Source organism: Rhipicephalus sanguineus, chromosome 6 (genome assembly GCF_013339695.2).
Source record: "Rhipicephalus sanguineus isolate Rsan-2018 chromosome 6, BIME_Rsan_1.4, whole genome shotgun sequence".
Lineage (NCBI taxonomy): Eukaryota > Metazoa > Arthropoda > Arachnida > Ixodida > Ixodidae > Rhipicephalus > Rhipicephalus sanguineus.
This window is the reverse complement of record NC_051181.1, coordinates 175,572,902-175,589,698: the sequence shown is the minus strand read 5'-3', so window position 1 is coordinate 175,589,698 and position 16,797 is coordinate 175,572,902. Positions and strand designations below refer to the sequence as shown.

Here is a 16,797-nt window from a genome sequence, read left to right as displayed (position 1 = left end):
ATGTATATTAGGAACAAGAGGGGTGCGAGTACAGATCCTTGGGGGACGCCGGATGCTACTGGGAGGGAGCTAGAGCGGGCGTTTTTAATTTATACAAACTGGGAGCGGTTTGTAAGAAATTGTGTGATCCATGCAAGAATGTTCGGGTGCAGGTTCAACTGGGCACGTTTTAGTAGTAGGCGTTTATGTGGCACTTTATCGAAGGCTTTTGCGAAGTCGAGAAAGATTGCATCGGTCTGAAAGTGACAGTCGAGATTAGAATGTAGATCATGAACAAATATAGCAAGTTGGGTTTCACAAGATAATGATTTACGAAATCCGTGCTGAGAGAAATGAAAAAAATTGTTGTTAAATTTAAAGAAAAAATTGTTGAAGTGCATTATGTGAGAGTATATGACATGTTCTATGAGTTTGCAAGGGACGCTTGTTAGGGAAATGGGTCGATAATTTAGGGGGGACTGTCTGTTACTTGATTTGTGGACCGGAATGACCTTTCCCTCCTTCCAGTCGTCTGGTAGAATTCCTGTTTCGAGTGACAGTGAGAACAGCATCGAAAAATACACTGCAATAATTTCTTTAGTATTTTTTAACAATTTGGAGTTAATATCGCCTGCGCCAGCCGATGATGAAAGTTTTATTTTGTCAGTGAATGATGAAATGCCACCAACAGAAAATGCAACAGGGTCCATCACTGGTAATGTCATAGTAGGTGGCGTAGGAAGCGGTACGTTGGCTTCTTTAGTGAACACGGATGAGAACGCGATGTTAAAGGTATCGACACAATCAGCGTCGCTTACATCTTCATCTTTATCGTTTGTAAGCGAGATGTCCTGTGTTAGTTGCGGGTTTAATACTTCCCAGAATTTTCTAGGGTTATATTTTAGAATTTTAGATAAATCATTGTGATATAATGTCTGTTTCGCCTTTCTAATTGCAGCATAATAAACGTCTTCCGCAGCATAGTACTTGTCCCATGCTCACGCATTTCCATCATATTTCGCAGCTCGGAAGAGCGGTTTTTTTTATTTTCGAGTGTTTTCAAGCTTTTGGAAAACCGTGGTTTATTTTTATTGGCAATAAAGCTCACCGTGGGAATGAATTTATTAGTCAAGTCAATTATCTTGTCCTTAAGCATTAGCCAGCTGTCATTGAGAGAACAGGAACCGAGATTGAATTCGAAATACGGCAGGAAATCTCTTAATTCATGATTAATTATTTCATAATTACCCTTTTCATACAAGTGAATTGTTTTGCGAAGATGGGGCGTGTTTTGGGGGTGAAGTTAAATGTGGTATGAATGACTTTGTGATCGCTGATTTCGCGTAGGTATGCAATAGATTTTAGCTTTCGGGGCTATTTGTTAGTATTAGGTCTAAAATGTTTGAGGATTCACTAGTCACGCGCGTTGGTTTGGACTTGACCTGTTGGATAAGGTTAAAGTTGAGGCAAACATCGGCAAATTCCCTTGCTTCAGTATTTCCTGAAGTTGGTGAAGGCTGATTGAGCCAATTAATGGTGGGAAAGCTGAAATCCCGATAAAGCAGAATATGTGTGTCAGGGTGTTTATTTGTAAGCTGAGATAATATTTCGTTAAGTTTGTGGGCGAAATCTGGATCAGTTCGAGGGTGCCTATAGCATACGCCAAGTATTATTGCTTCGGGAGGGGCACGGCATATTACCCGTAGTGATTCTAGTGGCGAAGATGTGTTGATTAGAGAGCATGATAGTTCTTTTTTAGTGGCGATGAGTACGCCTCCGCCACGTGCGTTTTTGCGGTCGTGACGAAAGACGTTAAAATTTGGCAAGTCGGCCAGTACCTCTGTATCTGAAATGTCGTCACTGAGCCATGTTTCTGTTAGTATCAGTACACTACTGCCGCACGATTGCATTTGATTAGACAGGAGCACGCGCTTGGGAAGAAAACTACATATGTTAGTGTTGTTATGACTGGCAGTCGGTGGCGATGCGCTGACCATGAGAATCTGCGGGCGAGGCGTTCTCACACTGCTAGAACGCCTGCATCCTTCCACGAAACGGAATTTCTGGGACGACGAGTGACCAACAATGGGCAGAATCTCGGCCTCAAAGTCTGGGACGGCAAAGCCGGAGACAATGGGCCACCTGGGCTTGGCTTGGTACGCTGCCGAAGCCACCTGACGGGTATGTTTGGACGGGAGTCTCCGCAAACCTTTTTCTGCCCTTCGGGGAGGAACTGCAGGAGCAAGCACGTTCTGCCTTCGGGGAAAGAACTGCAGGAGCAAGCACGTTATGCCTTCGGGGAAAGAATCGTAGGAGCAAGCACGTTCTGCCTTCGCGGAAAGAATCGGAGGGGCAAGCACGAGGAACCTGTTGTCCTGCTTTCCCCACCTGTGTGCCGTCAACCGCCGGACCCTTGCTGCTTCAAGTGTGCAACGAACCCTCAGCGACAGTGAAATGGACTGTGCCATGGTGGGTGGGGTCGTGTGTGTGATTGGTGGTCATCAAGAGGGAGGAAACTGAGGGATTAAAACGGCGGTGCTGAGTGAGAAATGGGGCTCTGAGCCCTCGGTAACAGGCTCATCCAATTCGCTCGTCGCTGAACTCTTCCCTTGTAACGATGTAATTGAGTGTACGAAATGTACCAGTAAACTTGTTATTGTTTTCCCATCTTGCTATAGCATCAGTTCCTCAACCCGGAGACTCGACTACGCTACCAAACGGAGTCCGGGTACGACGCTGCCCTATCGTAGCAACAGCATGGTTGCCGAGGAGGGATGGATCCAAATACCCAGGCACGACGACTGGTGATCAGCGCTGGGATCTGAAGCTACAAGCGACAACGACAGTCAGCCTAAGGGAATGCAGCTGTCTCGAGACATCGATCACGTGTGGGTGAGTGCTTGGCTTTTCCTTTGATGTGGACCAGGTTCTAAACGAGGGTTTTAGAACTGGCAGATAACTTTGCCGAAAGACTCAAGGTTACGTACTTTCGGATAGTTGTTTTGGAAGTGGCGGGCACTCGGAACGATCATGGATTTACGGAAGCTGCAGAAGCCGGACTTGTTGCTGTTATGTAAGGAATTGGGGATCGATACGAAGGGTTTGGCACGAAAATCCCTAATTATACAGGCAATCATTGATTTGGGGGCCGATGATGAGGAGCTCTGTGAAGAATGGGAGTGCATCAAACAAAAAAAGGAAGAGCAGCTCAGACAGCGAGAAAGAGAGGAACGCCGCGCAGAACTCGAAAGGGAAGAAGAGAGGCGTGAGCGTGAAAGAGAGGAACGCCACGCAGAATTCGAAAGGGAAGAAATGAGGCGTGAGCGTGAAAGAGAGGAAAGGTGGCGTAAGCGCGAGATTGAGCTCCGCAAACTAGAAGTCAAGGTAGAACTTCTGGAGTTGAGTAAGAGGTCGGGCAGTTGTCCCCAGCGAGTGGTACCTCTTCTCAACAAGAAGGCAGAGTTCAAGATGTCGAGGTATATGCAGCCATATGTGGTATCAGGGGATATCGGCCTGTATCTTGCAAAATTTGAACAAATGTGTGAAGAACTGTCTTTTGAGCGAGACACTTGGTCTCAGGGGTTATTGTCAGTTCTTCCCAGTGAGGCAGCTGAGGTTGTTGCGCGACTCAGTGAGAAGGACGCGGACAACTACGATGTAATTAAGGCATATTTATACCGGAGATTCGGAATGACAGAGGAAAGCAAAAGAAGCATGCTAAGGGATCCTTCTCCTGAGAACAACGAGCGACAGGTCGCCGTTGGCGAGATCGCGCCAGAGAAAGGCCCGCTGTTTCAAGAGAGCATGAAAGCAGAGCAGGTTGAGAATGAGGCCTTGGCCGATCTAGAGTTAGGGACAATTCCGAAAGACGTTCCTGGCGTGGACGAGGTTTGTGCCAGCCGCCCTGATGGGCTCAAGGAGAAGCTGGAAACCTTGCTCGTGCCTCGAAAGGACGTTTCGGAATCGTCAAACTTAAACACTGTTAGCGTAGTGGCTGACAATAGCAAGGACGCGACGCTTAAAAGGTTCGGAGATACCGTCGGTGAGGGCCCCGATTTAGATTTTATCAGCGCTGACGCAGATAATTTGGCCCGACAGTCCGACGCGGCGGAGAATTCAAGAGGTGTGAGCGAGATAGAAGGTGTAGCGGAAACACCAACGAGCTGCACGGCGCCGCATGTCGCGACCCGAAGTGATGATGAAGGCGTCGTGAGAAAGGATGTTTGCCGAAAGCGCAGAAAAGGAAAGAGGCGAAAGCGTTCGGCGGACGTTTCAGAACCGTCAAAAGTAGATACGGTTAGCGGGGCTGCCGACCATAGTAAAGACGCGACGCTCCAAGGGTGCAGCGATACCATCGGAGAGGGCCCAGTTTCAGAATTTGTGAGTGTTGACACAGATAATGTGGCCCTAACGTCCGACGTGGCGGAGAAATCAAAAAGCTTGCGCGAGAAAGAAGGTGTAGTAAAAGCACCAACGAGCTGCACAACTCCGCATGTCGCGACCCGAAGCGATGATCGAGGTATCGAGAGTAAGGATGTTCGCCGACATCGTAGAAAAAGAAAGCGGCGGAAGCATTCGGCACAGAGTAAGCTTAAGAAAGGTCCCAACCCGGCGCGAAAAAGACAAAAGGGTAGGCGACAGGACAGTTTGCGGAAACGTAAATTGAGGCGTTCATTCAGCCGCAAGCAACGAGAGGGGCGCAGAGGGAGAAAGCAAGGTGCGCTCCCACGAAGGAAGACGAGGTAGAGGACAGCTTCGGGAAAGCAGGTGTGTCCGAGTCGTCAAAGTCGAAAGGCCAGTGTACGGCGGCTAACAAAGCACCGCGCGGAGGCGAGCACAAAGGGAGAATGGACAGCGTTTCCCCCCTGTTTCTGGCATTCCATTCGCCTTCCTGGGGGGAGCCGACCGAGGTGCCGAATGAAGCGTGACTGTAGAATGCCGCTGATAGTTCGTGCATGTTGTAGCCTCTGGCGAGCTAGAAAGCCTGCAGGACCGCGGCCCCATCGACGATTCAAGCGAATCTAATTGAGAAAGGGGGAACGGTCAGTTCGAGTAATTTTGCACGTGCGGGCAAACTAGGATTACTCATTGTTTTGTTAGGAATGAAGAATTCAGCCAGTTTAATTTTGTGGGTTACGAGATGCGGTGTAAAGTTTTAAGAAGAAAAACCGCGCAGCAGTAAAGGCTGAAGAGAGCGTCAAAGATTTTTTTAATCATTAGGATGAACTTCTGATGAAGGTGTTTTTAGCGCGAAAACCAATTTTTGTAGTTTTGAAAGGTTTAGTCCATATATCGTATGCGTTCACTTTCATGTCGATTTGGGGTGAATAAGCATTTAAGGAAAGATATCTGCATCAGTCTCCGAAATGAGTTTGGCACTGAGCGGTGCAGTTTTCGTTACGCGCTAGTTGGATTGACAGGCATTTGGTGCAAGGTTTTAGCATAAAACCAATGCAAATGTTTGAGGTGCTTTTGAGGTGTATTACACCTGGGGTTATTAATTTTTTTAGTTGTACAATGTGTGTTGTAACGTAACGTAAGGACCAGCTTTTAGAAGAACTTAGAGGGATTAGGTGAGTGGTTAATAGTACCTTGTCTTTTGCAACACTGTAGGATTGAGGTAATTGAAGCGCTCAGGAGAGCACAGTGGTTTTTATCAGAGGCGTTGGCACGGGCAGGTAACTTTAACCAAATGAACCAGTTAGAAAGCAGTGCTTATCCCGTTATGTTTTGTTCTTTTTCTTGTGAAAGAATAATGATCGAGTGATCACACAAGCGGATCATTAAGCTTTTCCGAACGTTACGGTGTGAGCGATTGTTCCGGCATGTATGAGTCGCGGTCGGACCTTTTGTTGGGGTTCTGACTATAAAGGATGAGAAGGTCGTTTTGCAGGTGCAATCGTAGATTATTTAAGTCACGGCGTAGGCCTAGGTTTCAGGAAACCTAGTGAGCTTGAGAGCTCGGCAGTAGTAGACTATCCGCGGCCCAAAACAAAGACGGACGAAGGGGCGTTTTGGGGCAGCTGGAATGCAGTCTTTGCATCGGAAGTTATTCATCGTTGGCCACCCCTTGACCGATGTTCTTCGCGGGACAGAACAGGCGAAAGTAGTCTGGGATGAAGAGAAGGAAGCTGCCTTCTTAAGCGTGAAGGCGGTACTGATTAACCGTCTGGTTGTGCGAGCTCAGGATTTCGACCGAGAGTTCACGGTCCAGAGATAAGCGAGTGATCGAGGCCTAGGTGCTGTTCAATGTCCGAAGGATGACGAAGGTAATGAACATCCCGTGCTCTACTTGAGCCGAAAATTGAGTTCTCGAGAGATGGCGTACTGCGCTTCAGAAAGGGAGTGCGCTTGCATTGTGTGGGCCATTCATAAGTTGCAGTGTTATCTCAGAGGCGTCAAATTCAGCGTAGATACGGACCGTTATTCCCTTGCCGGGCTGCAAACCGCGACATCAAGGAACAGTCACCTTCTGAGGTGGAGTTTGATTCTTCAGCAATATCATTTCGACATTAAGTGTAAGAAGGGCAAAATTTGAATGGAAACGCTGACGCGCTTAGCCGCTCTTTCTAAGCGAGTCTGGGGCGCCCTTCCTAATGTCTCGAAATTGATATTTGAGGTTTTTTTCGTGCAACTATTTGTGTAATTGAGTAATGCAGCACGTTTGACTTCTCAGCATAAGTGAGTCCTGAGAGTTTTGAGTGTCAGCTTTTCGTAAAAGCTAGTAGTGAAAGTTTGTATACCAACCCTCTTTTGGCCTGGTTTGCTCGGAGGCGGCCGAGTGCTTGCTCTGCATGTGGTTGAGTTTCAGAGAGGCCGAAGAATTTGGGTTGCAACTGACCAGACAATGCTTCAAGCGAAGACGAGCTTTGGGCATTCAACGGTGGCGAATTACGTCGACCCTTCGAGCAGCAGCGGTGGCTGCTACCCTCCGTTTCTCCACTGGCGAGGGAGGAGGCTGTTATGACTGGCAGTCGGTGGCGATGCGCTGACCATGAGAATCTGCGGGCGAGGCGTTCTCACACTGCTAAAACACCTGCATCCTTCCACGAAACGGAATTTCTGGGACGACGAGTGACCAACAACGGGCAGAATCTCGGCCTCAAAGTCCGGGACGGCAAAGCCGGAGACAATGGGCCACCTGGGCTTGGCTTGGTACGCTGCCGAACCCACCTGACGGGTATGTTTGGACGGGAGTCTCCGCAAACCTTTTTCTGCCCTTCGGGGAGGAACTGCAGGAGCAAGCACGTTCTGCCTTCGTGGAAAGAACTGCAGGAGCAAGAACGTTCTGCCTTCGGGGAAAGAATCGTAGGAGCAAGAACGTTCTGCCTTCGCGGAAAGAATCGGAGGGGCAAGCACGAGGAACCTGTTGTCCTGCTTTCCCCACCTGCGTGCCGTCAACCGCCGGACCCTTGCTGCTTCAAGTGTGCAGACCCCTCAGCGACAGTGAAACGGACTGTGCCATGGTGGGTGGGGTCGTGTGTGTGATTGGTGGTCATCAAGAGGGAGGAGCCAAACTGAGGGGTTAAAACGACGGTGCTGAGTGAGAAATGGGGCTCTGAGCCCTCGGTAACAGGCTCATCCAATTCGCTCGTCGCTGAACTCTTCCCTTGTAACGATGTAATTGAGTGTACGAAATGTGCCAGTAAACTTGTTATTGTTTTCCCATCTTGCTATAGGGGGTATGCACCTGACGTCATCCGCAAGGAGCGCTAGCGTCGTTCCAGGATGGCGCCATTTTGGCGGTCTCGGTGGTTCGATGCCCTCACGGTGGCACTGTGGAACTATCTGTTTTTTCGCTTTTCTTGGTGCACCTGTGGACTGCAATGGATTTAAGCGCATACGCACGTGGGTTAGATAAACCTGCGCGATTGCGCTACCTGGAGAAAGGTCGTCTGTGCGGCGGCGTAGACCCACTCGAGCTCGAAGACGCTGAACTTGAACCCAATGTTGCACTGCTGCCGCGGGTCGACTTCACCGACATAAAGGACTACCTTGTTCACGCGACAAGTTTTGTGTCGCGTGAGCAACTGAAAGCTTATAAATCCATGCATGGTCACAACTATCTCACGAGCGGATGGGTGCAGCAGCCGGGCGTCAAGGTTCTCCCAGACAGCACGATAGTTGTAGTTGGAAAGGTAAACAGACTTCCCTTGTCCACTTGTAATCGCGTTTATTGTGCCGTGCGAGCGCTCTGCCGATACTGAAAACCCAGTAACGGGATGTAATAGCAGGAAAGAGATCACAGCAATTGCTCCAGTGGCTGTTTTCAAATGGTTTTTGCTTCTCAACAACCGCTGCGAGCGGTTCTAATGTGCAGCCGATTTATCGCAGCTTTTTAGTGCAGGCGTCAAAGTTCTGCCGTACAGCACAATCGCTGTTGTCAGAAAAGTAAGCTGACTTCCTCGTTTATTTCTAATCGCGTTTTTTCTGTCGTGCTAGCGCCGTGTGAAACCCGTAAACACGGTAACGAGACGTCAGGGCAGGAAGGGATTACAGCACTTCCCAGTGGCTGTTTCTAAATGATTTTCGCATTTCAACAACCGCTGATTGCCTTGCTCATGTGTAGCTGAGTTATCGCAAGCGTTAAGCGACAGTTCTAGCTAGGGCGACGCGCAGCTTCCTGAAGGATTAAGTATGATCTAACTCCATTCCGCGTTAAACGCGATCGCCAGAATTTAAGAATCCGTGATGCGTCGATCACTTACGTCTTGCAAATCAGCGTTGACGTTGCTTTATTCAGAAATTTCTTAGTGTTCCAACTTTGCAGCTACGATAGCTTTCTAATTTATTTCAAATGTTTAGGTCACATCACTGAGGTTGTCTGTTTGTGCTCCCAGGTTCCTCATTCACAGTCATTTAATGAAAAGCCCCTTACGCCGTGGCTTCTCATCAAAGAAGACGGTGAGGTACAAGCTGCTCACTGCACCTGCAAAGCTGGCCTTTGGTATGAAAAAGAAACCAACCGAGGCAGCATTCTGATCCACAGGCTTCTTTTTCGTGTGGTTGTTACAACCAAACACGGCGCAGTTCACCATTGTCGCAGCTGGCTGACGTGCAACCACGGCACGTACCGTCTCTCCGCACACGCAAATAAATTCGTTCAAAGATTTTCACGTAATAAATACGCACAGCGCACGAGACACTGCTGTGCGTGGGCTAAGCAGAACGCATACAGAATGTAGCCCGATACTGCCGCTACTGCTACTGCGCTCACGAACGGCCGGACCGCCAAAATGGCGTCGCTGCCCGGCGATGCTATCGCCACCTCGCGGATCAAGATACAGTGCATACCCCCTATAGCAGCAGTTCCTCAACCCGGAGACTCGACTACGCTACCAAACGTAGTCCGGGTACGACGCTGCCCTATCGTAGCAACAGCATGGTTGCCGAGGAGGGATGGATCCAAATACCCAGGCACGACAGTGTAAAGTACAGAAAATGAAAGGTTTGCTCTTGCGTTTGTACGGGGCTGATGGCGTGCTTGCTGACGGCGACATGATGCCTACGATACGGCTCTGACAATTCCTGCCGCACTGTGAAAGATATATCGCAGGTCTCCAATGTGCAGGGTTTTGAAGCGTAATGAAAATGGCACGGATTTGCTCCTAGCAAAGGTAACAAGTTGTTTCCGTGCAGTTCGAACTGGACGCGTGAAGTCTTCGCCAATGCTGAGGTTTGTGCCTTTTAGTTTTGGGCCGTTCGAAAGGAAAGATTCTTTAGTTTTGAAAGATGAAAGCTTAACGATAATGGGTCGTTTCCGGTTAGTGCTGCAACGTCCTAGACGATGCGCACGCTCTGTATCTTTAGTCACGACTGTAAGGCCAAAGCTTTTAAGACAATGGTTAATGATTATTTGTTACGATTGAGCGTATGTTACCTTCGGGTTGGTGTCAGGAAAACCGTAGAATATCAAGTTGTTGCGTCGGGAACGGTTCTCGGGGTCGTCAAGGCGCTGTTTAATGTCACACATACGATGTGTTAGTTGGCCGGTCTTAGAGTTAAGGGCGTCTACGTTCGGAGAGCTAGAAGATTTTGGCAATGATTTTCTAAGTCTGTGAGGCGGGTGCTTAGATTGGCGATAGTGTTGTTTGTGCTTGTTAGCTGGGTTTTGAGGCTCTGCATCTCAGATATTAGTGTGGCCTGGCCGGCAGACAACTTTCTCAGTTCGTCGAGGACGACTTTGTCAGGACCGGGGTTTGTCTCTACATCCCCCGATAGCAGTAGCAAGGCGCGTAGGACATCGATACATTCAGAAATAAGTAAAAGGCAGCACTGTGGGCTTGGCAGCTGCACCAAGAGGTAATCACTTGATCTTTTAGTAGGTGCTTGATACGAACTACTAACCTGCATGATCAGGATGAACGGGTTAGCGGTCTGTGTAGTGGCACAGCCGCGAAGCCCACATTGTGCAGTGGACGGCGGTTGCTGCTTTATAGGCTGCGCATAAGATGTTGTCGACAGCGATAGGGCAGCTGGATTGCTTTCGATGATCCATAGCGGGGGTGGGGGCGCTGCCGAATGTCCTGAAGCATGGGCGACAGGGAGGAGGCAAACGCAAGGTTCGCTTCCGCCGGTAGCAGGCACGAAGTTTCCCGAAGTGACAGACGAGGCTGTCAAAAAGGTAGACACGAGCAGGCCGGCGATGATGCGGGCAAAAACCTCCATGATCAGGATGAACCGGTTAGTGGTCTGTGTAGTGGCACAGCCGCGAAGCCCACCTTCGCGTCTGTCTTCGAGCAGTGACGAATAGTTTGAAAACAAGAGCTGCGCGTTAGTCGAATATAGACGTAAACAGGATTAATAAGGTTGACCAAGGCAACACTTGAAGGTTAGCTTCGCTTCAGATAAAATTAACTAACAAAAAATAATAAATTAACTTTCAACGCACGTTATTGCACATGAAGTAGCCTTTTTGTATAAGAACGACGCTGAAAAAAGACTGATGTCAATGCTGTTAACTGCTGTTATTGCGCGTTGCATTCGTACATTTGTGCTCTATTCTTCACTGTAAAAGGGTGTAAAAGGGCTCTATTCTTCACTGTAAAAAGCCCTCACGCTTATTTTTTATTTCATACTGTAACGTTGCTACGAATTCTGTTCTCGCATGTTCACTACGTATTTATTACCAGTCGTGTGTGTTATGTTGCATAATAACCTCGCACATTAAGTGCACTTGAGATAATAAATAAAATTATATTACACGCATAGAAGGTCGCGACAAGAGGGTAAATTTTGCCTTTTTATTTATATCAGTATTAGTGAATATTCGGTAAACTGGCATTGAAGGCCATTTAAAATATTGACCTCCAGAAAGAAGGCCACCTTCGCTCGAAATGTCAGAGTTCTCTCCCCGTCACCTTCGATAAGAAAGAGAACGAGAAAGAAATACGGAAATGGCAGCCAAACTCACGTGGCGCCGCTGATAAGCCTAACCTAGCCCGACATCCGTGCTGTTATTTCAGAAGCCGTTCTCCGACCTCCGCCAGGCCTTCGATGCGGTGCTCGATGAGCAGGCCTGGGGCACCATTCACATACCGCCAAACTACACGAAGGATTTGGATTCCAGGTGTGCATCTGAGTTTGAGACAATTACTAAGCATGTTGCATTTGTAGCTAATATTTTACGAGAAACCATTCTTCTCTCTTCGAAGCTGCATTGCGCCCTTTTCGTTTCCCGACCGCATCGACGTCCCACGCCAGTAAGGAAGGTGGCAATGAGGCTGGCAATAAAGATGAAACTCTTTATTTGGCCAACTTGTGCCGAGAAAATCAAGTGACACTCACTGTACAGTCCAGCGCGATTTGAAGGCTATCGCGCGAGCGTCGACCGGCCTAGCGTCCCACGGACCAAGCGACACGTTTTGGAACAATGAAAACAAAGATTTCGCATTCTTCTCTCCCTCGTTGGCTGTTCCGTGCTACAACGATCACCCCCAAGACGGACTCTTCACCCTTTCTCTCAGTTTTAAGATTTCCGTTCGTTGCAATCAAGTGTATAGTTCGTTGGCTCTTATCTCCCCAGACAATAGCAAAATTCATAGGAAAGGTGTGGTAAAGCTTCTGTTTGGCACTGATTCATTTGAACGACTTGGCAGCTGCACAAAATGTACTCATGGCGTCTTCATTAACAAAAGAAAGTGTAAATGCGCCTTTCTTACACTGGAGTGATCGCAGCTTAACTAACAGCAAGAAGAGTGAGGGAAGCTTGTGTGATACGTTCCTGCCTTCGAAAGAGGGTTCTGGGCCGTGGCACTGTTGTAGTCCTTGGTCGACGCTCGCGCGATAACCTTCAAATCGCGCCAGTCTGTAGTACAAGCGAGTAAGAAGAAGACAAGACAACGATATCGTCGACCGCCGCTCGTCGGTCGTCGAGTAATCTAACCCTCGGTTTAACGTGTCGTCTTCTATAAATGAATGATCGAAAATTCCAGCGTTATCGTTGGGGCTCGTGTTAATTCCAGAATAAACTCGACTGCTCGTCTCGTGCGCGGAGTCTTGTCAGATAGTCTGAAACACTCGAGGTGTTCCCCATTAATTGTGGCGCGGTCTTCGCCGAGTGGTGGTAACAGTTTTTATGGGTGAAATCCTATCACATAAAAGAAATTACAAAAAAAAAGTAAGAGCACGTGGCTATAGTTATGCCCCTTCACTTTGTCCGTCTCCTCCACAAGGTTGAACGAAAGAAGGGGAATCTTGCCGACAGGCTCGTTTATATGTTGAACGCAAGCAAGTGAATCCAACAGGCAGTTAGGCCAGGGAAAGCATAGAGGACGTTTGACTGTTGTCTCTAACTGTAGCGTACTAATTGCGGCGTTAACTGGAATTAATTGAAGCGGACGAATAATTATTCGTTCGCTTCAACGTGTCAAATGTGTCATGGGTGAAGGAGTGGAATGTTTCGTTAGAAGTATGAGCAGCAAACAAGTTCCCAAACGTCCTTTGCGTTTTATTGTAGAAAAAAATAGAGAGTTTTAGTTTAGCGCGCGCAACGGCCTTGCGCACGCAACGGGTGAGAGAGAGCAAGACTGCGCATGCGCTGAACCTAAGAGAGATGCGTGCGTTTGCGCGCGCAAGAGATGCGCACGTTAGATATCGGCGCTTACGTTGCGCTCGCTACGGCCGTTGCGTACCTTACGGGCGTTTCTCTCGCGAGATCTCGACCGGTCGAGACAAGCAAAATGGCTGCGTCCGACAGCAGCACAAGAGGCACGGCGGTCATGGCAGCGAATAAATCCCGCGTCCATTTCGGAATTGCCCTCGATTTGGAGCTCCTTGTCTACTTGAGTAGCTTGAATCCGTTCGCGGACCCAGTGCAGTGGACAGTGATCGCTGCAAAGATGCAGGAGATATTCGATGTCGTCGAGACTGCAGTCGCCCTTCAAAAGCCACCGCTCTCGGGTTGTGAGCATCAAATCGTCTATCTCTTCCCATGAAAGAGTGGCCAAAAGGCGCTGATTCGAAAGGATGCTGGAAGGCATTTTTCCTCCCTCGCTGCTTCAAGCCTCATAGAAGTCGTACCAACCGTCACCGTTCACCACAGATCACCTCAACAAAATTTGCGCCATCGTAAAATCTTGCCTTGTCTCGTGCCTTGACTTGTGTCAGCTATGATCGGCTATTGTAGTTTATTTCTTAGCCACTAGATGGCGCAGAAAAACACGCCGAGACGAAGGTGCTGACGCTTAGACGCAGTCCACGTTTCGGTTGTTGCGTACGGTAAACTAAAAATGTAGGAGACAGCCTCAACTCTAACGTACGCAGCGCGCAGGCCGTTGCGTACGTACAGGTTTGCGCGCGCTAAACTAAAACTCTCTATTGTAGATACCCTTAGAAAAGAAGGACTCACGGTTTTTTACTTCCGACAAGAAGGGAGGATTTGTTGTTTTAGCAGAAAACCTGTACGATGACAAGGTGATGGAAGCCGTCACAACGAGCTTCAAGGAAGTAAGAATGTGTCTGAAAAAGTGCAAGACGACAGCGCTGGAATTACTGGAGGAAATGGGGCTCAACCATTTCAGAAATAGCGCTGAGAGAGTTGACAGTCGGCGCTGTTTCCTGCCATATCTTGCTTTTTCCTTTCCACAGCTTAGGGTGGTTCTGTAGCGCAGTGCATTTAAAATTTCAGTAGGTTTCAAAAATTTGCTTATTGATCTTACTTAATTAACTATTGAAGTGCAATGTATAAATAGGTTCACATGACGGCAAACCATATGTCGTTGATTTAGGAAAGGCAGTTCCTTAGCGCTGGTGTAGACGAAGGCCATATGAAGAGACACTAGACACTGTTCCTATGTCTCCTCGTCTACACCAGCGTTCAGAAACGGCCTTTGCATTATGTACCAACAAGCCCACATCGTTACGCTCATTAATTCAGTTCACTTTCTGTTAAACACTTGCTTTAAAATATGTGGTCCTAATTACGTGATACACCCTGTATGCGTACTCTGCTGCTTCGAAACTGCAATATATCGCGTATGAAAAGCAGAAAACGGTTGTAAACACGCGCTTAAATTATGTAAAAGAACATTTGCCGCTCGAGTTAAAAATACGAAAGATGAACGACAACACTGCAAATTCTTAATTTTTTACTGACAGGTGGGCGAGTTGGTATGGATGCATTTTTTAAGAAAACGGCTAAACAGAGAAGACGAAAAGCCTTTAACCCCACGAGCACAAGCGCCGAATGGTTCATTCAGGTTGTAATACAAGATTAGGTAAGCATTACGCATCATCATTGGTCAAAGGGATTGCGAGGTGATCGGTTGGGCAGCAGAGATGGAACAAATAGACAGAAAAACCGACACGAAAATATTGTGTCAGTTTTCGGAACGAGCACAGGCCTGTGTTTGGTTTACGTTCTTGTGCCAGTTGTCTGTGTACCTGCGCTAGGTCTGCAGAGCAACTACACAATCATGTGGTACCAACTTGCACCTTGCTGTCCAAATGCTCCCGAAGGTCAGGATATAGATTAAATGTGTGCTTGGCGGGGCAAGCGGCCGGCAAACAAGCTTCTTCAAGTCTTTCAAGGATGTTTCCCAAATACCTTTAGGCGGCAAATGGGCAGCAGCGGGGTGCCGAGCCCATCCATCTGTATATTCACTGTGCAACGCCCTCCCTATTGCCGACCTGACAAAATCAGTGTGTCTGCACGCGTGTGCTACATGGTCGCAGGGTGAAGTCCTCTTCGCTCAGGGGATCGGCCAAGGGTTTCCTGATCAACTTCTTCCTCGACGCGACCGGTAAGTTGGCGCCGGTGTCGTGCAAGCCGAATCCCCTCCAGTTACGATTGGCTGGTTAAGCTTCAATATTTAAGCTTAACGTGCACGCAGTTACTTGAGAAAGACATTTAAGGGCAACGTTACTGCGCCCGCATTAGCACATTATCTTTTTGCATTACGAAGAACACCACATCTGCCACGAGGTGACGCTTGGTAAGCGATAAAATTAAGTGCCGCCTCGACGCTTACGTGCCTTGGAACTTCGTGTCGTGACGACGTCTGCTGGAGCTCCGAGGCCAGTTAATTAATTATCGGTAAAAATGGATTACGTTGTGCTTAAAGAAAACCAAGGTCTTAACATTAAAATATTTGGGAGCAATAAAGGAGGCAATCAAGTAGAAAGCATTTATGAAATTGGTGTACCGGCGACGAGGTTATTGCGAGAAACTAGGCGAATGAAACTTCGATGTTCGTTTTCTCTTCCTCTTTTAACAATAAACCTGTAACGGTGACATTAAAGACCCAGACATTAAGAAGAATGATTAATCAACCTATAAACTAGTTTGCGGTTTCTCTTTACTGCACCTTAGAACACACGCTCATATGCTCACCCACACTCAGACGCGCGCGCAGTATTCCACGCGCTTGCATCGGCAAGCACGATTAGGCACAAACGCACACACCCACGCACGTGCTTGTAAACACTCGGAAACGTGTGCATTGGACACACACACAAACCACACTCGTGAACGCTCCCACAAAGCGCACATACTCTAACCGCACGTGCATGAACGCTTTGTAACACGCGCTCAGAAACAAGCACGCTCTGTACGCACGTACGAGTGCAGGACGTAAACGAACGCTCGCATACACATGCATGAATCCATAGCAATGAATACCAGCGTGCACGTCAAATGCGCATATGCGCGCACCCATAATGACGACGATCAGACGCACAGGCATGCGCCAAGCTGAGTGTCGTTAAATTCGGGTTCCACTGCGAACCACTACTGTGGCATTCCGATGTGTGATGATATGCATCATCGAAATTTCGTCGGAAATGAGCGGCTACAATGAACCTCTCCGCGCATTTTCCCCTTGTCGTAAGTTTAGTTGTGTTTAGACAGCGCCATGCGACGCGCATTAAGTATTAACCGCTGTCGTGAAGTATTGAGGGAACTGAACGCTGGGCCAGTTGGTGACAGTTCTTAAACATATCGAAACACAGCGCAACCACAAGGCGGACCAAGAGAAAAGGGGGCGAACCCAGCGCTGTGGTTTGTCCCTCTTTTTTCTTGGTCCGCGTCGTGGTTGCGCTGTGTTTCAATACATGTTCTAGTATTGGGGGCGAGGAATTATGGAGTAGCCTTCTATCGGGAGCGCTCCTCATATGATTGGCTGTCGGCACTCTACAAAAACACCGCGCGGAATCCTTCCTGGACATTTCAACACGAAAGTGTGTTATGCCGGGGTCCACCAAGGCTTTCATGACGTGCTTCCGTCACGGAAATACGTAAGCAAAATTAACGCCATCAGTCGAACCCATGACCTCTCGGTCCGCGACGATGGCTGGCGGGCGTTTAGCCCACTGAGCTAC

At 48.2% G+C, this 16,797-nt stretch overlaps 1 protein-coding gene across 1 annotated transcript in view; it reads left to right on the top strand.

Annotated features, from left to right (window-relative positions):
* The window catches only part of LOC119397732 (ABC transporter G family member 23), a 104,489-nt gene extending 89,209 nt beyond the window's left edge, over positions 1-15,280 (top strand). Inside the window, exons 7-8 of the mRNA XM_037665145.1 lie at positions 11,445-11,548; positions 15,154-15,280. Of these exons, the coding sequence (XP_037521073.1) occupies positions 11,445-11,548; positions 15,154-15,280 (231 nt within the window). The remainder of the gene's footprint in view (positions 1-11,444; positions 11,549-15,153) is intronic.
* Positions 15,281-16,797: the final 1,517 nt, after the last annotated feature.